This window comes from Lampetra planeri, chromosome 41, assembly GCF_965212315.1.
Source record: "Lampetra planeri chromosome 41, kcLamPlan1.2.h2, whole genome shotgun sequence".
In the NCBI taxonomy this organism is placed as follows: domain Eukaryota; kingdom Metazoa; phylum Chordata; class Hyperoartia; order Petromyzontiformes; family Petromyzontidae; genus Lampetra; species Lampetra planeri.
Window position 1 is genome coordinate 7056892 of NC_136147.1, and position 27074 is coordinate 7083965.

General features: G+C 46.4%; 1 protein-coding gene across 5 annotated transcripts in view; it reads right to left on the reverse strand.

The window, feature by feature from the left end:
* Positions 1–27074, reverse strand: part of LOC144732147 (sorbin and SH3 domain-containing protein 1-like) — a 94479-nt gene that overhangs the window by 46470 nt on the left and 20935 nt on the right. For 2 of the 5 annotated variants that reach the window (XM_078613467.1, XM_078613468.1), the window contains exons 7-16: positions 26885–27015; positions 24524–24901; positions 19932–20102; positions 15835–15955; positions 13955–14163; positions 12029–12098; positions 10540–10590; positions 9283–9463; positions 2123–2336; positions 641–757 (exon numbers count right to left, since the gene is read on the reverse strand). In XM_078613467.1, coding sequence (XP_078469593.1) covers positions 641–757; positions 2123–2336; positions 9283–9463; positions 10540–10590; positions 12029–12098; positions 13955–14163; positions 15835–15955; positions 19932–20102; positions 24524–24901; positions 26885–27015 — 1643 coding nt within the window. The remainder of the gene's footprint in view (positions 1–640; positions 758–2122; positions 2337–9282; positions 9464–10539; positions 10591–12028; positions 12099–13954; positions 14164–15834; positions 15956–19931; positions 20103–24523; positions 24902–26884; positions 27016–27074) is intronic. The other 3 variants (XM_078613471.1, XM_078613472.1, XM_078613470.1) reach the window with 2 other exon arrangements.

A 27074-nucleotide genomic window follows, 5' to 3' on the forward strand; every position in this document is an offset into this window, starting at 1 on the left:
AGAGTTGGGATGCGACATAATCCGGTAAGGTTTGTGTGTATTTTGCAGCACTATATTGGCACTGCGGGCACGATTTCGGTGTGCACGCTAACTCTTCAGAGCATCTCACTTTTCAGGTTGTCTCGTAATCCAGAGATTACGGTGGTTTCTCAGCAGAGAGCTAACAACGGGTATCGTCCTAGGACGGTCACAATGGGGCTCACTACCACTACGTGACAGCCCGCTGTGTGACTGCGGGGAGCAGGAGACCGTGGCGCCATATCGTCTCCAGCTGTGAAGTCCGTGAGGGCATGCCGGGCGGACTGGTTGTTGCCCTGCGCGTGCTGGAGGAGGAGGCCGTCAAATGTCTCTGTGGCTACGTGATGTCCACTGACAATAACGTTGACAAACACATGTATCTATTTTTTGCATATCTGGCGCTCTAACTGTACGACGGTCACGTGTGAAAGCGTCCGCTAAAAAGATAAACGATCACGATTTACAGCGTCGCCCACCGTGTGGGCCCGCCACAGGCATCTCACGACCGATCTGCGCGCCCTCCGAGCCGGGGGAACGACGCGCCGCAACTCCCACCGTGTCCGGGAGAAAAACTCCGCAAAATCTCCCAACCCAGCCCGGCGTCGTCGTCGTTGGGACCCACCTCTCCGGCGTCGTCGTCGCCGTGAGGCTCCCGCCCTCGGTCGCGCACGGACGAGACGCGCTCCCTCGGCTCGGGTGGCACGGGGTACGGCATCGGATCGAACGCCTTCAGCAGAGTCTGTGGTGGCGGTGGAGCGCACGGGGAGGGGAGGGGAGGGGGGGTGTGAGAGTCCCGCTTTGTTTGCTCGTTTCAACGCGGCACGTGGACAAAGTCACCCTAGAAACTTGCCCAACACTGTCGGGTCTCAGAGGCTGAGCACGGCGGTCGAGCCTGGTTTTACTTGGGTGGAAGGTTTTATTCGAGGATAGCAGATGTTTTATACGAACTGGCAAGCGTGGTGAAGTATGGTCAAATAAGCGGAGCGGTGAAGCCATCGTGCGGTGGATAGCTAAATGGGCTGCGGATGTACCAGGTATTATAGGCTTGGGTTGTGAAGTGGCCGGATGATGGAAGTAAAGAAAATGATTCTTCAGACTATCGTTTCATATGAGTGGGTTTTCTCCAAGTACTCACTTAAGCACCTCTAAGGATTTGAAATCGAATACTTCCAATTGCACGTCACGTGATCTAAATAGAGAATCACCAGGCTGTGATACATTGATGGAATTCGTTTCTTATGCTGATGATACGTTCATCAAACAGTGTTATTTTTTCACGAAAAATGTAAATTGCAGACTAATGCTGCATTCAGGGTCATGCAGCAAACAACTAAAAAAAACTATTCATAATAAACGTTTTTGGGTTAGATCGCGTTATTTATAAATGTGTCGTAACCCCCCACCACCCGACACTCAGTAAAAAAGTGTCGCGTTGTACTAAAAAACGGTAAATGTTGTGGATTCACTCTTCAACACACTGGTGGGCTAAAGTAGTGAACTATTTGTCTTGTGTCAACGTGACACTTTTGTACTGATTGGCCGTGTCGGGTGGTGGAGGGTTACGACACATTTATAAATAACGTGATCCAACCCAAAAACGTTTATTATTAATAATATTGGTCGCGAAAGCCTTACGTGTTAAACTAAAAAAAAACTATTAAACTATTTTTGTTTTACCAGTTCAGGTCCTCTGAGCTATGTAGCTCTTCTTCAGAAGTGACCCGACTACAAATAACAGCTCAACGAAGTGGCCTCACATGTGGAAATTTATAGCAGACAAATACTCAAATTCATGTTTTCTAAATGTGGAGGCAAAAACCGGAGGGCCCGGAAAAAAATCCACGCAACCACGGGGAGAACATGCAAACTCCAAATGTATAGGCGTCAGGGTTAGGATCAAACTCATGACCTCTTGCATAGTTAACATCACATGATTATCGTATACAGAAGGTATGTTGAACTTCTATTGTACCTCATCGGAGATGTGGACTAATCGGGGGTATACCTGGTATACCTCCAAGCAAACCAGGCGAGGCATTTAAAATCACGCGATTGTTGGTGCCCGTCAATCGAGCGAAGCAATCGAGCGAAGCAACGCGGTTACCTGTTTCTGCTGCTGCAGGACGGAGGATTTCCCCGGTTCGTACTCGAAGATGCTGCGCGGCTCGGCGCGGTATCGCCGCGTGTCCACCTTGGTGTCGGGCGGTGCCCACGCGTTCTTGGTGGGCGAGGGCAGCGTGCGTCCGAACCGCGCCTCGTCAGCCGCCGCCGCAGCCGCCTCCCTGCCCGCGTCTTTGTTCGCGTCGCCGCTGCGCCAGCTGCCGGGCGGAGGGAACATCGCAAGGTGACATCGCGCAAAAAAAAAGGTGAATTTTTTTTGTAATAAACGGCACGCGCCATTCGCAGCCACAGGAGGGGGGTACGCGGGGGTGTGTGCCCGACGCACTTTGTGCCCTGACCAATACATCGTTCCCCTAGCTGTAGCCCTTTTTTGAAAATGGTAGAGTCCAATTGGTTCGTGTTAACCAAGTCCGCTTATGAGTGTAAAGTCAGCGATTCTTCAAGTGTCGTGCTTGGCTTCCCTAAGGGTTGTTGCAGTGTTTGGAGAAAAAAAACATCGACGTGCACACGCGTGCCAAAAACAAAGATGATGATCCACCGTGTAGCCTTAACAGACGGTTGGGTCAAGTGCTGTTAGGGAGCACCTATTAAGGACGTCGCCTTTGTCTCTGTATTTACACATCTCACCAGGTACTCATTTGAGCTTGAGAAAGGTGAACACATTATTTGTCTCTAAATTACTGCCCTAAATTGTTGACATGCTCTGTCCATTTGAAAAGCCACTTGTGCATCTTATTGCAAGGCAAAACTCCACTGTTATAGTCAAATATTTTTTATATTTCAATTTCCCTTTGGCGCCTAAGCCACTGGGGCCTCTTTAATAAATACAGTAGAACCCCTCTAAAGGGCGGTAATTGGTTCTACGAAACCGGTCGTTAAGAGATTTTAGGAAATACACGTTAGAGGCTTAATTCGTTCCGATATCAAAAAACGTACTTTATAATATTTAAACAATGGATATGAATGCATAAAGATACTAACATCATTATAAACACGTGGTATGAAAAGAAACACGGCTAATCAATGCACTAATTAATATTTACTCTACCTACAAAAGCCCGTCGTCAACAGGGGAATGGTCGCTAAGCGAACACATTGGGCTCGATGGAGGCCCGTCATTAAGCGATTAGTCGTTCACAGGGGTGGTCGTTAAGAGGGGTTCTACTCTACACTACTATACATTACACTACTATACACTACGATACACTACACTATACACTACTACAGGACACATTGGGCTCTATGGAGGCCCGTCATTAAGCGATTAGTCATTAACAGGGGTGGTCGTTAAGAGGGATTCTACTGTAATGCAGTCAGCGCAGTAAATAACATAATTGTAGCACCGCATCAATAACGCTGCCACAATGTGAATATATACATCACAAGAAACACTTTGGGACAATGCCCCCTTCTTCATAGCAGAGAGGGGCCATTACCTGAAACGTCGACTATTACAATGTTTTAATCCTGACAGAGCAGGATTACTTGTGTTTGTGCACCTCTACCAATGCCGTATAAGATTGTTGTTGTTTTTGTTGATCTTATGGTATGGTAGCGCCAATGGCAGCTTACCTGGGGTTCACATTTACTGGCCTCCAGGTGAAGCTCTCAAAGTAAATAAAAATCTGGCACAAATCTACAAAGGGCAAGTGCCCTTACAGCTCTGACCGTTGCGTTTATGACATTCCACCTGCCTGATAAACGTATCTGGCACACCGCACCACACGCCCGTCTTGTTGTTGGAAACTCCCAAGCGTGGCGATGTCGTAAAAAAAGTTGAGATTTACGGTCTGAGACAAGGCTCTCCTAGCCATGCGGGGGGTACATCGTAAATCCGGCTCTGTTTAAGAAACTCATCTCAAAGCTTTGGTCGCATTACGAAGTTCGTGAGCGAATGAGAGAAAATGCCGTGGTCTTATTTTTGTCTTTTTTTTCCGAGACAGCTTTAGCATGGAAGTCAACAGCCCTGTGCGAATGTTCCTCAGCGATGAGTGACATTCGCAAATTGAAAATAATCGCCCGGGGGGGTTCAGAGTTCATAACCACTCAGAGGATGCTGGATATGCGTGGAATGAAGTGAGGTCACTGAGGGTCGGCGAAACTATTTAATAAAAACGGCATCTCAGTAAAAAAAAAATGTTCACGTGACAGCGGCATTGCTGAATCTGCACGAGGGGCTCGTGGTTACGACGTAATCGTCATCATGATTATTATTATTATCAAGTTGTGTTTACAAAGGAGCATAAGGTCTGGTGGAGGTGAACGCATAATCATCTTCATCATCACCATCATCACAAAGTCTGTGTTGGCAAATCTGCATTGGATGTTGAGGTCGCCACATCATCAACATGATGATTGTCATCGTGATCATGACGATCATTATAATCATCATCATCATCATCAGTCTCCATGTTCAGGCACCACGTGGGTTGGTTGAGAGAAAACATTCCCCCTCATGCTGTCCTATCTTTCTTTTTATCCCCGTCTTTTATACTGTAGTTGTAAAATATGATGTTTTCTATTGGTGCACACTGCCCGCTGTGACATGCGGATTGGTATCATGGACGTTTGTAAACAACAACGAAAATTGAACAGAAGCTGGGAAGTGTGTGAAGAAGCATGAGGTGGTGCTTGCTAGGAATTGTTAGGACAGACAGAAAAACATTTGGATCAGGGAACAAACACAGGTTAGGGAGATCATATCGAATCTGGAAAGTGTGTGAAGAAGCATGGGGTGGTGCTTGCTAGGAATTGTTAGGACAGACAGAGAAACATTTGGATCAGGGAACAAACACCGGTTAGGGAGATCGTATCGACTGTCAAGAGAAGCCCCCCCCCCCCCACTGAGATCAGCTCATGTGAAGGATCTAGATGAGATAATTGCATTGCGAAAACCGCCAGAAACGATGATGGCATGTGGAGGCCTTCATCCAGCAGTGAATAGAGCATGGCTGCCGCGTGGAGACTAAAGAGGTGGTCGAGCGTCGTGCTGTCACGATCTTTGCTTGAACGTTGCAGAACGAGACTTGCTCAGCACTCTGAAATAAAACCACGCTTAGGCACGGTGGTTATTAGAGAGGGATGATATCGCGTTACTTTTGAGGCACATTAATAAGTGTTGAGCGGCACTTTAAGTGCTCTGGACATGCTGACATGATGTTTACCGAATTAGGGAGTAGTAACAGCCAGCTTATGACTCTTAAGTCTCTCCGTATTGGTATGATCGCAGCCCTAGCCCCAGGTCATTCCATTGTGAAGGCTTGACGGCACAAAGAGAGGTCTTAATTTTGTAGGAGGCTGACCCAACACCTGGGGGCTTCAGGCAGTGTTCCAGTACTCACTTAGCAGGGCACTTAAATTGTTCTCTCCACTAATCCCGCATGTTTAGTTGGCTTTGAGCTTCAAAACACGGCGATACCATTGTCCTCTCCGCAGCTGAGCCGCCCCGATCAACTCCGTCGAGCGCATTAAGAATTCACGAGCAATTTCCAAGATTCACCTTTCCCGGCTCTTTCCAGATGCCGACACGGTTGACACTCTTCGGCACAGGTAATGGGCTCAATGTGAGCACCTTCCATTCGTTCACGAGCCACACAGATTAGCCGCATTAGCAAACTGTTACAACGTGCCCTCATATCACTGTGCAGAAAAATGCTGGTAAAACTGTATGAGCTTAGAAGGTGAAGCTTATTTATGTCCATATAAATATCTCTCTTTAATAATAATTATAATTTGCAATACTTTGTCAATTCACTGCTAGATGAAGACTCCATCAGGCTTGTCAGCCATGGGGGGTGTTTGACCGGGCGCCCTTTTCGCGAGATGTTAACTACCTCGCCTGGTATATATGAGGTTGTGGGTTTGATCCCGATCCTGATGCCTGTATATTTGGAGTTTTCATGTTCTCCCCATGGTTGCGTGGATTTTTCTCGTCGTGTCCTCCGAATTTCCCCTCCACATTTAGAAACTGTCATAAATTTACACGCGATAAGCCACTTCATTTGTGGCCAGGTTCGTTGAGCTGTCATTTGTGGCCAGGTCTTCTTCTGAAAAAGAGCCATATAGCAGCTGAGTGGGCCTTACCTGGTAAAATAAAAAATAGTTTGGTTTTAGCTTGCTGATGAAGGTGTTGAGTTTCTGTTATTTGTCCCACGCTGCCAACGCGGCAGTAGAAATGCTCGTTTGACTTGCGGTTGCGTTCGCGACGCCGCGCCGCGCCGCGCCGTTTCACATCAGTTCATAAAACCTGCCGCACGGCGCGCATGGCGAACAGGGCCACAGCGTAAACAGCTCCCTCTGCTGGCACTCTTGGGTCACCCGTGAGCGTGAAGCCAAAAGGTCCCCGGCGTGTTTCCGGGTTGTACCCGCGCGTGGGGCGTGTTGTTTGAAAACCCCTACGCAGCCGAGCTAACAACCAGATTGTCTCTCAGGAGACTCAAGTCGCCCACGGACTCGACCCGAAAATTTCCCGGTGGTCCGTTACGTCGACAATTGAAACGCGTGGGGAGGGCATGCTCAGGAGGTGCTTGTGTGGTCACTTTATCAAAGTGATCCTTCGAGCGCAAGAGCGTTCATCATCGATAGGATGTGTGAGCTCCAGAGCACTGAGACCACCCAGGCAAACTGGGTAAACCACAGTGACGGGGTGCCACGATTGTGAAAATAATTTCGTCAAAAACTAATAGTCAGAGAACTATAAGCCCTCAGCTGTAAATAAACAATGAATCGCACGGTGGGGTTTTGCATCGTGGGTGTTTGGATAAGGCCGACACTTCCAGCTCCTCCTCCATTGCCCTTCAACATGAAACTGAGCGAGGATTGGGTGCCAGAGTCTGGCAGAACATGGAAACTATGCGCAGGCCTCCCACTGATACGATAAATAATCACATACTTTCTGTGTTAGACACATTCCGATGAGCACGGTTGGCTACGTACGGTGCGAAAGAAGCACAACATGCATACATACACTCAATGAAGCAAAAGTGCCAACTCAGCTAGCTGGTTGCAAGGTTAAGAATAATATCTACATATTTGTTTCATTGCGGGGCGATTCTGAAAAAAAGTCTAAATACATCTGAGAGACTTTTCTGGGAAATTATTGGCATTATTATTATTTTGATTTCCCCCATTCCTCTGACTCCTTATGCGTGCAATTGTTGTTGTTGTTGATTGAATATGGCACCAAGAGCCATACATTACACAGCCCTTTCTCAATCCACTGCTGGATGAAGGCTCCCCCCCGTGCCGTGGCTGATATGGAGGCCATTTGCCCACTCCAATGGCCAGTGCAGGTTTGGTGTTGAGAGGGGCACCCATCGTCACCAGTTCAGATGTCACTCGACACTCAAGTTATCTGTGGCTGGGAATCAAACTCAGCTATTATCTCGTAATTTGACGTTTATTCTGCTAGGTAGCACGCGGTTGGCTACGTACGGTGCGAAAGAAGTTCGGCATGCGCACATTCGCAAGCAAACTTTAAAAACTGAGCAAGGAAAAATTGCGCAGCGTGTAAAAAACACAACTGGACGTCCATTGTTTATGCCATTGTGACCAATAGAAAGAAACTCACTTGACGTTTTTAGACGAGAGCTCAAAAGAGTAAACTCTGAGCAGCTGGAGACACAAGGCCAGGCTTAACATAAGAGCATGGGAAGACCTGGAGCCAACAAACGTTTTTGTTTGTTGTTGTTGTTGTTGTGAAAGTAAAATAAATACATTCCTGCGGAGGGAGCTGGTAGGAACGTTGGGTTGCTCGGTCAATGGCCAGGGTCAATGGCGGCGTGGTGTATTCCGCAAATATGCTCGACTGTGAGGGCGGGCACAAGCCGGCGTGAGTAGGTTAAACGTTGAGTTTTATAAGGGCACCACGGGGTGACCAGCCCCTCCACACCCAGCCCCACCCCTCCCACCCACCACCCTCCCCACCCTCCCCACCCAGCCCCTCCCCACCCTCCCCACCCAGCCCCTCCCCACCCTCCCCTCCCCACCCAGCCCCACCCTCCCCACCCAGCCCCTCCCCACCCTCCCCACCCAGCCCCTCCCTCCCCACCCACCCCCTCCCTGCACGACGGACAGACGGACACAATAATCCCCTGTGGGCTGGTGTAACCAGGAGGTTCCTACCAGTATTATTTATCATGCTTGTTGCAATTGCCTGGCAATATGTAAAAATGTATTCAAATTGAAATGTGTATTCACGCTAAGATCATTTACGTGGTGCTCATAAGCAATGTGATGTGCCTGGAGATTTATTGAAATGTGACTTGCATCCCTACCCTACTGAAGGCTGTTTGGGATGGTCTCCTGAGATTACATTGCTCTCAGTATACCTTTGTCTTCCTTGAATTCGAAACTCCTGGCTCTTACCTGGTTATGAATCAGAATTCACTGCTTTATTACTAAATACACTGTTTTATTTCCAAATATGTGCTATGATGAAGGGCCATTGCTCTAAATCTCGACGATTATGTACTTTCTTTTAAGGCCACGGTGTTATTGGGGAATGTGTTGAGTTTAGTTTCTGTTTTTTATTAATATAGAGCAGTAGATATGCCTGTTCAATCCCCCCAAACTCAACTTCACTTTATTACACTATAAAAAGAAGACCCAGTACTCTGGGTTATAAGACGCTCTCGAAAGACGCACCCAAAGCTTGTAGCCGGTGTCAATAAAGCTAAACAAATTGGGTCTCATACACACACACAACTCTACCGGATTATAAGGCATACCCGCAACCTTTGCTTTAAAATCCAGGGAAAACACAATCCGGAGAATACGGCAACACTGAATTAAGTTCTGCTAAATGTTAACACGTAATGAAGTTACACCAAACATTAACACATAAACTTTCCTGGTTCGGCCGCACGTTGAGAATTCTTTCCTCTATTAAGCTTTCGCAACAAACACTACTGCTACGACGGGCATCCTCAGGAGCCGAATAACAACAACAAAAACAATGATTCAGTGCATGGCGAAAGCTCGAGAGAAGAAATGCTCGCCATGCAACCAGGCCCGGAGAAAAAAAAACAGATCCGCTCATGGATCACGGCCAAACTAATTTCGCGAGGGGCGGTCTGTAATCGGCAGATTGTCACGCCGTGTGCGTGGCGCCGCCGGAACGCCGTAGAACGCCGTAGAACGCACCTCTCCGAGTCGGAGTACGAGCGCGACGTGGGAGGCGCGGGGCGCGCGGGCGGCGTTCCTCCGCTCTGCTGGGGCCGCGGGTCCGCGTCGAGGCCGTCGGCCAAGCTGCGCGACCGCGGCATGTACGTCTGCGCCGGCGCCGCCGTGTGCTTCTGAATGGGGCTGCTCGGGCCCCCGTAGGCTGTTGGGAGGGAATGGGAGAGAGAGTCGGTGGGGATGGAGTTTTGAGGTTTGAGAGCCAATGCAGTTTGGGTGAGAGCTTCCGCGAGGGAATGTGTCTCCCCGAACGCAAAAATGAGCATTGCGAAGAGATAACATGTGCTGGTGGTTGTGAGCCAGTGGTGGAGATTGCGAATTGCCACGGTCGTGATCAGTCTCCCCATATTACCGCAATCTCCGGTCATGCTCGCAGTAGCGGCTTTGGGATAACCATCGAACAAAGGTGGTCACCGCATCGTGCACTTTCTGATGGGCTTCTGTGGCAGTCTGGAACACTCTTCCTTCCGATATTATGAAGTCAGTGGAGTTATGCACTTTTAAATGTAGATTGAAAAGGAATGTCTTTAGAACTGCTTTTTGTATTTCGTTTGTTGTATTTCCCCCACACCTCCGATTAGCACGGTTGACTATGTACGGTGCAAAAGAAGTTCAACATATATACGTACAACTGTTTCTCTGCTGTGTCAATTCGTATTTCATTGCTTGTTGCCTATCTTCACAAATTTTACTGCAATTGTGTTATCTTTCAGTCTCATGTCATGAAATTCAAAATACATTAGAAATTCTCACAAGAGCAGTGCAATACCCTCGTGTTAGACAAAGATCCGCGGGAGATGGATATTACATAACTATTTCCGAGATCTACCCAAGTGACCTCTATTATCTACACTGGGAGGCACCACTTTCCCACTCACGCTGCTATGGAGTTCTGATCATCACACGACACCCACTTCTGATGTTTTTTAATTCACAAGAGCCGATACAGTCATCAGTGACCAGATTCAGACCATCAAACCCACTGCATTTAAAAACCCTGGCTTATTCGCAGGTGTTTGCCTGGATTAGAACGCAGGATGTCCGTGATGCGCGCTCTGACCTCTGACCTCTGAGCCACGTGGCCATCTCCAGATTTCCACCATTTTTCTTCATATTATTTAAAAATAAACAGCTACACCTTTCTGTGTGATCCCAGTAGCCTTGATAACTCTGTGTGATGTGTTCCGTGGGCCTTTTGTAGATCGACCGCTTAATACTCACAGGTGCTTTCCCAGTCTGCAGAAGTGGGCGTGTAGTGTTCAAAGTCATCATCTGCAATGTAACATAAATGCAAAGTCTCCTGTGACGAATAATATTGACGGGGTAAATAAATACTGTTACTGAACAGTATTAATTAAGCAGCCCTTGTTACACCGTCGAAAAATTCGCGAGCACGTGAAATGTGCCCGATTTGGTTGGATCTCTGAAACTAAGCAGCGTTGAGCCTGGATAGTTGTTGGGTGTGTTGTGACCACCATGTACAGCCACTTGTTATCGGCTGCACGGCTATGTGGTGCCCACAAGAGTGCAGTGCGGCAAAATAATTTGTTGGACTCTACAACAAACCCTTGCACATCGCGTTGGGTTTCGTTCTTGAAAATAGCCACTACGGTTTGGTTCACGATTTGTGTACGATGCTAACTGCACCACTAGGGTTTTGGTTCACGATTCATGAACGATGCTAACTGCACCCCTAGGGTTTTGGTTCATGGTTCGTGAACCAAACCCTCATGGTTTGGTTCGCATCACGTTTCGTGAACCAACTCCTAGTGGTGTGGTTAGCATCGCTCCAGGCCACTTCTACTGTATCTCCTCCGATGCTGAAGAGAAAATACCTCTGCTGTGCTGCTTTGAGGTTTACGCTTTTAGGAGACGCTGTCACGGACGGATGCTCTTGCTAAACCACCCATATCGTAGCATCGGCCGGTGAATTCCTTTGAAGGAATCGCCGAACAACATGCCACTTAATCGTCTGTCACCGTGACTCAAATTCACGTTTGATCAGCACGAAGGGCACCTTTTGTTTATGCATTAGGCGGCATAAAAAAAAACTTTTAATAAATGCCGTCTTTTGTTTCGCAGAATGGTTTGCGTGACAGGCGAAGCAATTGTGTAATCAGTAGCTCTCCGGGGCTGCCAGTGTCTCATCGGGTTTCTCCAAGATAAATGAATATTCTGATCCTCTCCTGGTTAATATTTACAGAGCGACCCCCCTTCCCACAAATGAGACCTTGCGGGTGACTCTGCGCCTCGCTGATTGACAAGGCAAAGGGATAAGGGACAGCAGCTTCACGTTTGAATCGCCCCGAGATAAATGAACCCCCAAATGTCGACAGACGTGACTGCACGTAAAGAGTGTTCGCGCACGGGCTGAGCAGACCTATACAAATAAATAAATATATATCTTGGACACCGAGCGGATCAAACAACAAATGGATACGATGCTGCAGAGTTGGCGGAAATTAATGCACGTGGTTGCAAACATCTCCTGGTTTTTGCCCTATTTTTTTCATATAAGCTGTCCTGGGAAATCCGCAGCTCTCTTCCCAGAAACAATGAGAAGTTACACATTTTTGTGAGTTGCGTAATAATAATGCATTTACATTTAGTTTTCCCCTTTGCTGGTATTTTGAGATCTTCTTCTTCTTCCCACATATCCCAATTCTTTGTATATCAGAGATGGCCACCCTAGAGTGCCCGGGGTCCTCACCTCCAGCTTTGTGCACCGTATGAATCTGCTTGAACATGGTCTTGTACCAGTCCTTGGGCTTGTCCACCGTCTGACACAAACCCGTGGAAAGAAGGGAGGGATATACAAGACAGGCACATATATTATCATCGTTTAGCGCTGCTATCCACACTCACATGGGTATATTGTCCATGTACAGCGCTTTTGTCAATCTGCTGCTAGATGGATGTATGTCTGTTCAACTTCTTTTGCACCGTACATAGCCAACCCTGCTAATCGGAGGCGCGGGGAAAGACAACAAACTAAACACAAAAAGCAGCAATTAAGAAATTAGTTTTCAATCTATATTTAAACATGCATAGCTCCAGTGGCTTCCTAAAATCGGCAAGAAGAGCGTTCCAGACGGCTGCTGAAGCGAATCTGATGCAGTGAACATCTTTATTCGATGGCCAGCCAAAAGCCACTGCGAGGATGACCGGAGTTCGCGTGATGGTTTATGCTCCATGACGAGATCAGCGAGGTATTGTGGTTCATCTTCTTGGTTCTTTCGGTAAAGTCACGTAGAAGGGAAATAATAAAAAAAACATAATAAAAGAAAAAAATATTTTATTGACGTGACTTTACCGAAAGAACCAAGAAGATGAATCCCTGCAGTCACGAAAGCTTTACATCGAAAAATATTGTGGTTCATTTGTGGTGAGCACTTTGTATGCAATGACGGTCTCTCCACGCTATGCGGGTCTTGTAGGATTATTTGACCATACTGCACCATTGCCGGCCAGTGCGGGGTCGGTAAAGGTGGTGAGCATTCTCTGATGCGCATGTGCACTTTTTCAGTTTTTGTCCCACCATTTTTGTGCTCATGACCCTGTTTCCGAGGCACATTGGGACGTGGCTTTTAATTACCAAGCTCACGTTTACAACAACTTGCCAACGAGCCCTACACCACCGATTTCACTCATCGTTTAGATGTCGGTTCACCTCCAGTAGCTGTCTTAGGTACACACATTGCGCTGCATTTTAAGTTGTGTCTTTCCTTCAGACATCTCCAAATTTCTTGAGAACTTGTTATACATGACACACACGTAATAATAATTTAACATATTTGGTATTCACACCGCTCGTTTAACAAAGGGGGGGTGCTGTGTCACACACCATCTGCAGTAGTTGTACAGTAAGGGGTGATGGTACGATATGTAATCCCTTGTTGAGTAATTTGCGGTGTCATTTTTCGAAACTGTGGACCGTGATGCTGGAAAACACAACGGCCTACTCTCTTTCGAATGACGTCATGGGCATTGTCAGCGTCCACCGCGGTATTTCACGGCTAACGCACGCCACAGCATTAACCGGGGCGGCCTGCTGGATCTTTCGAACCGCCAACCTCCGGAACAAGCGACGGACACGTGACGGCTGGGCCACGTCACATGCCCGATATATGTAAAGTAGAACCCTCTTAACGAGCACCCCTGTGAACGACTAATCGCTTCACGACGGGCCTCCATAGAGCCCAGTGTATGGTCGTGTAGTTTATAATGTAGTGTATAGTAGTGGAGTGTATAGTAGTGTAATGTATAGTAGTGCAGAGTAGAACCCCTCTTAACGAGCACCCGTTAACGACTAATTGCTTAACGACGGGCCTCCATCGAGCCCAATGTGTTCGCTTACCGACCATTCCCCTGTTAACGACTGGCCGTTACGGTAAATATTAATAAAAGCATTGATCAACCACGTTTCTTTTAATATTGTGTTGATAATGTTGTTTGTATCTTTATGTATGAATAACCGTTGTTTTTGGTATTAAGCCTTTAACGTGTATTTTCTATACTCGCTTAACGACCAAATCAGTTAACGACTGGTTTCGTGGAACCAACTACCGCCGTTAGGAGGAAGGGTTTTACTGTAAGTGTGCACGCAAGGGGAAAAGAAGCACAAGCGTAAGCATACGGTACGGACGGCGATGGGGACGCCGTTCTCGTCCACAGGCCCGATGCCGGGGTAGTGTGGAGCCTTGAGCACCGTCACCTTCTTCTCCTCGCTGGACATGCCGGCGGCCGGGTAGAACGTGTCGGTGTGCACGGTGCCGCCCTCAAACGTCTTCGTCTGGTACACGGCGCCCGCCGGAAGCTTCTCCGTGGGCGTGTACATCACCCGGTCTGATAGGCGGCGCGCGAGCAAGCGGTCATCGTGGCACGGAGACATCACAGAGAGCGACCGCACGCAGTCTAAAAATCCCACGTTACCATGGCAGGTCCACGTTAATTTATAGGAAGGCTTCTGATCGCCTTCCACAAAGTGTTACTGTCTCCATTGCGGTGAAAAGCTGAGTCGACCCCTCGCGAGAATTCAAGCTTTGCCACCTTACCGCTTCTGAGTAGATGGCACCTAACCACTGCCACTCATATTCTTGGTTCTTTCAGTAAAGTCACGTAGAATGGAAATAATAAAATAATAAAAATAAAATTCATATTATTTTATTATGTTATATTTATTATTAAAAAATAAAGTAATAAAAATAAAACATAATAAAATAATTCTCACGACGTTTGTTTTATTTTTATTATTTTATTATTTCCATTCTACGTGACTTTACCGAAAGAACCAAGAAGATGAATCCCTGCAGTCACGAAAGCTTTAAATCGAAATTTAAATATTTTTTATTTTAACCAGGTAAGGCCCACTCAGCTATATAGCTCTTTTTCAGAAAAAGACCTAGCCATGAATGACACCTGTCAACGAAGCGGCTTATCGCATGAAAATTTATAGCAGCCAAATACCCCTGAATGCACGTTGATTCTAAATTTGGAGGGAAAAACCGGAGGACCTGGAGAAAAATCCACGCGACCACGGGGAGAACATGCAAACTCCAAATATACAACAGGCGTAAGGGTCGGGATCGACCTCACGAACTCCTGCATACCAGGCATGGTAGTTAACATCTCGCCACCATGGCGCCCTGTCACCATGCAGAGTCACCATGCAAAGTCAACACGCAAAGCGATTGCGTGGAACCGTCACGCGGAGCCATCGCATGAAATCGTCGCACGGGGTCATCACACGGGGTCATCACATGGGGCCATTAAACCGGGCCGTGACACGGAGCCATTGCACGCAGTCACTACGCAGCGTCGCCACGCAGACACAGCACGCAGCCGTCGCTCGAAGACATCACGCTGAGTCATCAATCACACGGGGTCATCGCACAGTCATCTGCGCACTGGGTTTTATTTCGAGTCCTAGAATTAATTTAAAACTATAATGATCATCATCACCACCACCACCACCGCCAGTAGAGGATGGCTGATGAAGTCAACAAAGCTGTTTGATGATAATGATGATTAAGAACGTAATGATGAATTCATTTGTTTATTGGAAGCGATTATTACGCAAACAAAAATCCTGCCCATTATTCGGAATTCACATGCAAACTGGAGATGAATGTAGTGCTAAGCTTCATGGAGCGAATGAGACACATAATAGAAACGAGACAGAACAAACAAAACTACGAAGAGAAACCTTACTACGCACAGAAAGCAGCACGCACAAGACAGATCGGTATAGTCGGTACAAACCAGGTAGCGTGTAATGGGCATTTCTTAATATTATTGAATGAAACTGTGATTCCGAATAGTAATAATTGAATCTTGGAGAGGGGGTGAATCTTTACATGCTTAGCAATAACAATGATAACGGTGCCATTGATGACGGTGATGATGGCGATTGGGATGACAAGTGAATTTTTACCAAGTGATTTTTTTTTTATGGAAGGTGATGCCGACGATCCTGCGATGATACTAAAGTGGGACCGGGTGGGCGATCTCTCTCACCTTGTGTGTTCTGCGGCTGTGACGAGGTGGTGCTGAATGAGCTCTGGTAACTCGTGTACTTGTGCGTCGGTGAAAAGCTACTTTTCAAGGCACCGTCGGAATACTCCTGCCCGTCGTTTTGCTGTAAAAATGAACAAAGCAGACGCAACAGTGAACGATGGCTCAGTGGAGTCACGAGGAATGTCTCTCGGTGGCTGATAGATCTGAGGTGACGTATTTATATCCGTGGTCATTGCGAAGCGCAGTTCCTAAATTTGACAAAAAAAAAAGTTCATGTCTACAGGGACATGCAGAGCCATTTTTAATAAATCCACTGCTAGACGAGATGCCTCCCCACACCACTCCGGTTATGGGGGCTCTATTGAGCACACGCTGGTCGGTTTGGGTTGGCGAAGTCGGGAAGCATAGATATGGGAGCAGAGAAGTACAGTACAACACTGGATTTCGCTGCATTGTTCTCTGACGCCCATTGTTGATGTCTTACGCTATGTTTAATGCTCTCCTTATCAGTAACTGCCAGTATACCCATATGCTGTACATTTGCAAGTGTGGGCTTGTAAATAATCATGTTAATGTTACTCAATGTTGATGTCATTTTAATCGAGAGAAATGCATTAGGTTATTATTTTTGATAAAGTCTGAGTGTGACACTCATCGAAATCAACAAACGTAATTGGATTATTCAAGGAACCATGACGGGGCCTTTTGGTTCATAAACGTAAAGTGTGAATATTATGAATAAGATTTGTATCGAGTGAACATTTAGAATGTTAATATTTATAGAACAGCACAGATCAGCCAGAGTGCAGACAAGTACCAAGTCAGCCAGACTGCGTGTGAGTAACTCAACTGAATAGTGAGAGTCATTTTAAGACAAACGATTAAATAAGCCAAAGTGGTTGCATAATTACGAGAAAATACTATATATATATAACAATACAATATCATAAATACTAATTTAGATTAACTTTGACTTTTAAAAAAGTATACTGCACTCTGGCTCTAATCCTGCCGTTCAGAGTTAAATGCACATGCCCGTTATCCAAACAAGAGTATTAACGATATTGCGCGCGTAATCATTCGCAAGCGTTAATTGATTTTTCTTTGTAACAAATCTTTCCAAGCAAATTGCAAATTGCGCAGCAAAGCTAAACCCAAAAGCTCTGCACGCGTTGCAGATTGCACTCTCTGGCTCAGAATTTTTCTTGACCAAATAATGTGCCACAGTTTTCATTGAATGCACGTCCAAAAAAAATAATCAAGATTGAGCTAAGCTATTTAATAATCCGTAAAATGTGTTTTTTTTTTTACAATAAGTGGCAAATGTGTTCCAGTCGGGATTCAGTTATATTTGGGTCATAAGTGTTTTAATTTATGATTAATGTTGTTAATTCATTGTTGCCACTCTCTACCATACATGCCAATCGCACCGATGTAAAGTAATAGGCTGCCAATGTTTTTGCTCAAGCGATTTTTAAAGCGAAATATACCGTTTGTTAACATTTAAAAACAAAACAAATCTTTTTCGGCGGTGTTCGCTTTGAAAATCAGTATTCTTTAAAGACGGTTTAAATATTGGCAGACAGACCACTTAAATGGTTGGCAAGTTATACCGCTACCCACTGAGGGCAATCGTGTTAATTGATGTTGTGCTCAAACCAGGGCTGATTGAAACTTCAGCGAAACCTCTTTGGGAAAAACCTCACCGCAAATACAGCCACAACTATCAAAACGACTTGCTGCAAGTGGGTCATTGCAATGCGCGATGGTTACCAGTGGAAAATGGTCGGGACGACAATCGACAAATGAAAATGTCGAATTCCAAAGAATTATTAGATGCATAAATGGATTAATTGATGAGATACACGGAGCTACAACATATTGACACGAAATTCTCCTGATGTAAATTTCTAGCGTAAAATGTAAACTGTGGAAACGTGAATGCCTGTTAGAATTTTCCTTACTTGGGGCATATTTAAAAATACTGAAAACTCCACTCCATTAAATAAGCAAATAAATAAATAAATATTCTACATAAGTTTTTTTTCTACGAGATACTATTCAATGTACTATACACGTAACATTACAACCAACTGCCTGGCATACGTTAAATGGAAATGCAACGGGATATTAATGTACTCAGCTACATTCAATTGGACACTGATTGCGGCACCTAAATTAATGCACGTTGTATGCCAGAGCGTATAGACACACACACATACACACACACATACACACACACATACACACACACATACACACATACACACACACACATACACACACACATACACACATACACACACACATACACACACACACACGCTTTAGTAACAGGTGCGCCTAAATTCGGCACGTGGCTGTAAGCAAATCATTCTATAATTACGGAGAGGTCGGATTTGAAGATTTCGTGACTTTACCGAAAGAACCAGAGTACGTACAGGTCGTTACAAGACATTGGAGTTCTGGCATCTTGTTAGGTTTCATAAGCGTTAAAGATCACGTGTGATTAAAGGAATGTTGAACATACAAAACAAATGTAAATCAGCCACAGTTAGTAAAATAAATAAATACAGCAGGAATTGTAAATTAATGTCCATAATATATAAAAACAAATCATTCACAGAAATTTACAAAACAAATTTACGAAAGAAAATCCTGTTGATATCCTATAAGACTTAAACATTTCTCCCACGGGGAAAAAAAAGCTGCATACAAATTCTACTACTCGTGTCCAAAATGTTGTCATCAAGTCTTATAGGATTCAACAATGGGAACTTTACAAATAGGATAGTGCAGGGATTGTTGGGTTTTTTGTTGTTGTTGTAAATAATCGCACAAGAGAGGAAGGTATTTTATTTCGGGTTGTCTCACAGGAAATGCCCCCCCCCAACAGTTGTGCCTATGCCATGCAAGATATGTAATGATTTCCATGCAGGGACGCATGAAGCAACAAACCCACATTGTCAGTTAGTAAGCGACAAGTGTACGCGACCGATGAGGGGCGACAATTATCGCGACAAAAAAAAAGAGCCATAATCGCAATCGAATCACACAGCCTTCCAGGATCGACGGTACTGGCTGCACGTAAAGGCAGCACAATCGAGCACGGATTAAAACATTTGTTGAATGTTATTGAAACAAAACTGTGGATCTCGCTTCCGGGGGCTAGGGTTAAGAAAGGTCCACACATTCTTGTAAACCGCAACGCCGAAATTCGAGTTGCCATCGGCTTCATTGGTGAGCAATTCAAGGAACAATATTTTACGAGAGAAATTGGAATGTTATTATTAACGATTTCAAGGCTATCATTTCGTGGGAAATGCCACCGTTCCACCATGAAACCCACTCATGCATCAAGTCCACTGTGGCGGTAGTCTGCTGTGGTGATGGTCTGCTGTCGTTTATACATCTGCTATGAAACTATTGCAGATTAAGGATTGTCAACACATTCGCGGGGGTTCATTTCACTCCTGAAATCACATCAAACCGACGCAAAAGGTTGGTTTTGCTTTTGAATTAAACGTTTGTTGCTTTAGAATAATTATCCGTGGGTGGGTTGATTAAATCTTATTTTGCCAGCCGTGCGACTGTTGAAGCCCAAACGGGTAGTTATTATTCAGCGGATTATGTCCAAAATCCACATTTGCCCGCCCAGTTCTACATTTTACGACCTTGGAAGGCTGGCCTCGGAGTTCTCGTTATTGCGGTTTAAAATAAAAAAAAATCAGCATGTTAATGCACGGTTCGCCGTGCGGCGTCAGTCCCACGGGTGTCGTTCACGGGATGGGCAGGCTTGTGGGGGGGGGGGGGTGAGCGTGAATTACGTGGGCAGGCGTGAGGGCGCGCTCCTCCGTGAGAGTTGGTGAGGGGGTGACCGAGTGGTCCGTGACCTCGGAAGCGAGTGGCGGGAGGAGGTCATCCAGCACAGCCGTGGACGACTCGCTCACGGTGCGCGATGACACCTCCCATTCGGGCTCGAGAAGCGAATGCGAGTGACCGTCAGCGGGAGACAGCTTTTTCTGCAGGTGCGGCGGGATAAAGTCGTCGAGCGTGGGGAAGCGATCGGGCGCCGAGGCCGGCGACTCATTTCTCACGGGGGCCGGCGGGTGGCCGGGCGGGCCGTCGAGCGGCCCGTAGTCCCGCGGCCCGACCGGCACCAGTGGCGGCACGGGCGATGAGGCCTGCTCCGAATGGCCGGCGTCCCGAGAGCGGTGGGCACTTTCCGATTGGACGGTCACTTTCACACTGCCCAATCCCGTAAGCTGCTGGGTGGGAGAGGCGTGGGGTTTTTTGGTTTTCATGACATTGAACGTGGTGGCATCCTTATTTATATATACGCGATGACGGGAGAACTCCTCTTTGCCGTGACCATATTACTCGCAACTCCTCATATCCGCAGGAGCTGTAAGGTTCGTGGAAACTCCAATGAGCTACGACCCTATTCTTTATGTTACCCGTGAACTTTCCCATTCTGCTTCGCTGAATGTCTTCTATGCAAATTTTGCGGAAAACAGGAGTCGCGTAGCAAATTCATCTGATGACACATGATATTTTTTTGCAGAAAAACATTGTCAATCCACAGATAATAAGATCCGCGATATTCCTACCCCACATCACCGCAGCTAAGAGGAGTTCTCCCGTGTATGTGAGAGAATTGCAAAATGATTTTCTAAACGGGCTAAATACAATTTGCATAGATCACGTTGGATGCTTTCTGCATCTACAGGAGTGGTGCATTACAAAGCCACACAGGTCAATGGAACAGGTGGTTTGAATGCCGTTTGATCATTCAGTCGGTATTAGCGGCTTGTTGGGATTGCTGCTCTTCAACAAAGGCAACGCTTTTGCCGGCCTGTGTTTTGTCCTGTAGGCATGTATTATTTAGCTCAAAAACTGCAATTAAATCCAATAATTTACCAATGGAAGTGAAAAGGCAATAGGCCGCATATTTAATTGTTTGCCACTCAACAAGCCAGCAGCTTTCCACATTAAATTAATCCATTCAAATGCTTACTTGCAGCAATTTGCATTCGAAGCAATATACATGAAATGCTTTCCAACATTTTAGACCTCTGAAATGTTTTGTTGTTGCCTTATCGAGTACACGTATTAGATGTGCAAATATCTAAGTGCGCAATTAACAAGCAGGGTTTTTAAGTTAACGAACGTGGCCAAAACACCTCTAAATGAAACCTTGTGAAATACAAACACCGCGTGATAATTTTCTTTCGTTAACACAGCCGCAATTCATCTCGAACAAAACACGATGGGTTACACGATGACACATCACAGGTGCATTAGACACAAACTCACGAGCCGTTGATGTCCCCGCAAAGCTGTGACAACGCTCGCTCGATGACGTAAATTAGTGCGGATCTCTCACAGGTGTTCAAAGTTACCCACCACACAAGGTGGGAACCCTAAACCCGGCAATATCAATACAAGAACTCCTCTACTTACGAACATTTCACTTACGAACTTTGAGAGATACGAACAAACCCGTCCATATTTCCAGTTGCCTGTTCAGACCGAGATTCGTAAGTTCAACCGCCGTGCAATAGATGGCGGCGGTTGTTCGGTGTCGAGCACCGGCTTGTTTTGAGTCTCAGGACCCCAAACACTGAAAGGTTTACTAAGGTGTCGGCAGCTGTTCACGATGCTATTGCCTGTTACAAGTTGATTTATGTAGAGGAGAAGAAGAGGGCAACTGTGCAGACATCTCTTGGTACGTTTGTCAAGAGAGTAGAGAGGAAACACGAGAACCAAAGGGAATTAGCATCTACATCTGCAGAAAATGAAAAACCAGTGGCATCTACATTCGCAGAACGTGAAGAACCAGTGGCATCTACATCTACAGGAGATTATACAAATTTTGAAGCCATTCTCCGTGTTTAGTGTACATGCCGTACAGCACGTTTGGAATCGACAGAAGTAAAGTTGGACTTACGAATCGACCTATGAACAGACCTCTGGAACCTAACTGGTTCGTAAATAGGTAAATAGAGTAGTCCCTATGTGGCAAAAAATAATTGAACCGGTCAATTCGATTTGCCAATGTCACCAGCAGTTGCGGTGGCTGAGCCGAACGTGGAAATGACTGTGATGGAAAACACCGAGCTACATCATCGTCGCGTCTTTATGTGACTGCACACACATATCGGATGTTAAGCACAGGATGTCTGTAAGATATTGAAGGCTTATTGCAATAAAAGGCACACGATTATTGAATGTCACCGCCATTCCAAAGTTCCCAAGGACCTATCCGATGGGCATATCCTGTGACCGTCATGTTTACCTATTGACACGTGTATATTCTTGTTTGACTTGTGGGTCAAGATATGTTTACTGCAGTGGGGGAATTGAAATTGGCCAAAGTCTTCTTTGCACCAGAGATTACACAATAGAAGTCCTGATGCTCGATTATTGCCCATTACTTTTGTCTGCAATGCAATTTTTCCAGAGTACTGCATTCACTCAAAACGGGACCTGCATGTAGCTACGTGCAAAAAGTGACGCAAAAGCTGATCCAGAATTTCACTTGGGACTGAGGTCAATTGAAAAAAAGGACAAGTAAAAAAATATACTAATTACATGCATACTCAAGTATACGATATAGTTCAACATTTAGTCACGCTTGCACCCACTGACATAATAAGCTTGCCAGTTTGCATGCTATCATTAATATCAACTTGTGGGTTAATGCAAAACAGCAGCATGTCTGTGTTAATGTTAAAAATGCACAAGTATTATTGCAGCAATATGCACGAACTCTCCTGGCGGTGCTGACACAAGAAAATTATCTTTGCATTGGCTTGAGCCCTCCTCTATATCCGAACCCATCTGGATCCAGCCACACATTTGTGAGCATTACGCAATGCAGTCTAATCCCATTGTATATTCATTTACTGGCTAAATGATATCGATGTGCATGCGAGTGCAGCAGCCCTCTGTCCACCCACTGCTGGATGAGGGCCTCCCTAACACCTGGCAGGTCGTAAGGGGTTAATTGACCATACTTCACCACACTGGTCAATGTGGACTGATGGATGCAGGGAGCATAAACGTGGAAGCTTAGAATAAATAATAACACTATACAGTATTTTGTTGGAACTGCCCTCTGGTGGTAAGCACACGGCCTTACAACCAATAATCCCCCCCCCACTTTGTGTAAGAGCGCAGAAGTGTGGCCACCACATCTACGCCTCTACATAAGGAACGAAACAGGTGGACTTTTCCACAAATCTGGCTGTCGCCTGATGAAGCTAGTTGTAATTACTGGCGAAACGTCGTACTCAGATTGTAAATGTTGTGGCTTGGCTCTCCAACACAGCGGTTAGTGCTGTACTAATGATGAATTGGCATGTTCTGTTTACTGACTTACTAGTTGGTTGTGTCGGGTAGTGGCGGGTTTTAATGACACATTTATATATTTACGCCATCTAACCCAAAAAAACCCCTCTATTATGGATGATATTGGTCGCGAAAGCCTACAACGTGTTAAACCAATAATAATGATGTCAACTTGGAACGCGGTGGCCACAAGGCCACGCTCTACCCCATACAGGTGGAACAGGTGGAGTCAACATTTTTTGCTGCTCCGCATTGTCCAAGCACGCCAGGGCACGGCAACCTTAACGCTCTGAGAGCGTGTCACTCCAAGGAGGGAAGGCAAACAGCAGGTGACCCGTTAATGACGGTGCCATTAAAGGTACTCTGAAAGGGGCCTCCGGGTGTTTCGATGTGAAATGAAAAGTCGACGGCTGGCGCTTCACAAATGCGCTCTTGATCTCCGCATGTTCTCTGCTAGAGACAGAACTGGATTTCAATTGAGACCTGAGGTGCGATCGTTGGGCTATTATCTTGCAACGCCACCCGCCCAGTTTGTGAAGCCATAACTGTCGTTTAAATTATGTGAAGTGAAAATCATAAAGATGTACGGTTTGCTCACTCGCACCAATGTTCCCAGAAGGACCTCCTATTTTTCTCCCCACTCTACCAAGCTGGCCAGAGGTGGAGTTACCCACACATTACCCCACCACACACAACACACAAATCTAATAATTGTGGTGTACGCAATACTAATGGGTGCACATAAATGTCATGAGTAAATGCAAATGAGAGCTATCCGACTTGTTTATTGTTAGTCTTTGCAAAATGTTTTCCCTTACACAGTGGGAACCTGGCCTCGGGCTTGTCATCCACGTAATATCTGTATCCCTTTCCCCTATCGCTCATGCTTCACAATGGCCTCTTGTGCAATAAATTTTTTTTTAATAAAGTAGTCTTTGCAAAATGGTGATTTACAAAAATAGTGCTTGAAGGACTCTTTAGCAACTATCTCGTCACTGTACTGTGGCTTTGCACGATCATTAGTACGGTCACTTGAACATAGGCGGTAACAAACAAAAAAATGTAACAAATTATTTACGAAAGTTGAAAATACCGCATTTCTCGGAGGGACTTTTAAATTATCCACCCCCCTCACTGGCGGCAGTGGCACATTCCGTCGGGCTCCTTGGACCGTGGAGGTCGTCTTCTCCGCCGTCTCAACCTTGCCAGTGGCGACCTTCACGCTGGACAGCAGCGAGGTATCGCGAGCCACGTGGAGGCCCGAGAGCGTGCAGCCTGTGGAGTTAGTTTCCATGGAGGTGGACACGTCAACGGTGGGAGTCGTGATGTTAGTCACCTGATGAGATGGGGTCACACCCTGGCGAGATCCTTGCATTGGCGGAGCAAATTGCCGGTCGACTAAATCCTTGCCGACGCGGTTAGCCGCGTCCGTCAGGGCGTCCACTACCTTCTCCTTGTCCACAGCCGTGGCGGGGGTGCCACCACCACCGCCTCCGCCACCCCCGCTGCTGCTGCTGCTGCTGGTGGTGACGGTGGTGACGGTGGTTTTGACGGGGGCAAGTTTGATCGAGGAAATCTTCCGCTCGGAGGGAGTGACCTCCGCGTTTCCAATCTCAACAAACGACTGAGTGGGTGCGGGAGCGACGCCGGGCTCGGGTCGGAAGGGCGCCAGCGGCGCACGCTTACCGCCGGCCGTGGCCGCACCGGAGCGGCTCTGAGATTGGAAGACATCGGCAAGGTTAGGCACGTCTTGAGGAAGGCTTGGCAAACTGGCGGAGCCCGATCCCACCGTAGAAAGGGACGCTTCGGTCCTGCTACGCGACTGCGGGGGTTCGCTATGGCTGGCGGCAAAGGCATCGGCCTGAGAGGAAGGAACGCGGAAGGTCCTCGGAGGAGGCGTGGGGCATTTGCGAGCAGCGTCCCCGGTGGCAAGCGGTGCGCTGTTAGCGAGAAAGGATTCCTCGACCGACGTCGACGTTGTGGTTCTGCGGTACACCCTATCGGTGGTGGACACGGTGGTGATGGTGTCGTAAGAGGAGTTAGAGAAGTGCTGGCCGGTGAGGGGGGCATGCGCTCTATCCAAAGTGGCCGAGGGCTGAGCCGCATTGGCAGGCCATCGCGGGGGGTTAGAACCGGCATCGGCGGTGATGCTCACAAACTTCATGATGGGAATGGACGCAAGCACGGAGTAGGAGGATTTAGTTGGAGGGTTCCATGCAAAGCTCTCCTCTTTGGGGGGAGCAGCGGGAAGCTGGGTTAGTGCACGGCACGCGTGAAAACAAGAGGTCAAAGGTCAGCGGTCCACCTGGATGAAAGGGGGCGGTTGTAACAAAAAGTTCTTAAAATAAAAATGTAAGGTGACACACACACACACACGTCTCAAACGTGTGTGTGTGTCACCTGACAAATGGCAGTTGAATGACCACAATCTATATGAGGCAAAATAAACGGTCCTGTATGATTTACAAACAATCCTTAAGACTCCTACAGGAATTAGACATTCCTACAGAATCCTGTAAAGTTTGTGTTATTCTAATTTAGTAACTTATTTAAAAAATATCCCATTATCTATAATTTTACAATTTAAATGTATGATATATGTTAACTTCTTTTGCACCGTACATAGCCAACCGTGCTAATCAGACAACAAACTAAAAGACAAAAAGTTGTTCTAAAGAAGTGAGTATTCAATTTAGAATTAGTTATCAACTTTAATATTTCAATGTTATAGCAACCTTCTACACCTCTCCACGTGAACCAGTGAAGAATCACAGAGGCGAAGAGAATAGAGAAGTTGAAAAGATCAGATCAAGAAGATCAAGAAGAAGCTCAGGGCCAGCCTTCGAGTTTCCCGATTTCAAATAAACTTTCCAAATGTTATTCTTCCTTTCTTCATGGTTAAGGATCAGCTTCTCATCAGTGCGAGCTCACCGAATGTTGAGCACGTTTCATTCATCAGAATTCAAATGGTCAAGCTTACAACTTATTTCACACTCCCGCAGGCACGTAGCAATGCATCGATTCATCCGTTTCAAATGAATTATGAATCTCACAATACATGCATTGATTTATGATGTATACTAAATTAATGCAAACTATATTCTAATGTTACAGTTAAGGTAACGGAGCGAAACTTCGAAAATAATACATATGAAAATGAGAAACAATACAAATGAAATGGTAAAAATTGGATTTAAAATATACAGATTCTTGAACCGATTCATGACTTCAAATTGTGGCGATAGGACAAACGATCACATGTTTACCTGACAGTATGTTCATCGATGGCACGTCAAAAAACACGGTGGAGTGTTATGCATGATGCTGAATTATTGGACATTGCTCAACATTATCGCGCCTAAAAAACAAAAACCTGAAGCTATGTCAGCCGAGTGCGACTGCGTGGAGAGACAGCTTAGCAACGCTGCGCACTGCGGCTCACATTGTGCCGATATCCCTGCGCCTCCACGCGCTAAACAATTTCAACTGGTGGCACCACCACGGTTATTTGGTTATTTACACCTCTGCTTCCAAAACACCACCACACATGCGGACATGCAGTGCCATAACCAGGGCCTAGCTGAACTTCAACGGTGTCTTCTGTTGAGGATCTTACAGCGAGCAAGAGGTATGAGTGCGCCGAGCAACTGTGTGCACGTACAGGTGCCCCCCCGCCCCCATGTGCGTGCATCTTCACCTGTTTCTTCTCGGCGGCTGTGAGGTTGGGCCGCACGCTGCGGAAGCCTTTGGCCGCCAGCGAGGAGTTTCCCCCGTCCCCGTTGGCTGCTCCGAATGGAGCAGGGGACACGGGACCGGACCCCCAGCGGTCTGTAGGTCGTCGGGGAGGACACAAGACAAAGATCGGACCCTTAGCTTGACGCGAAGGT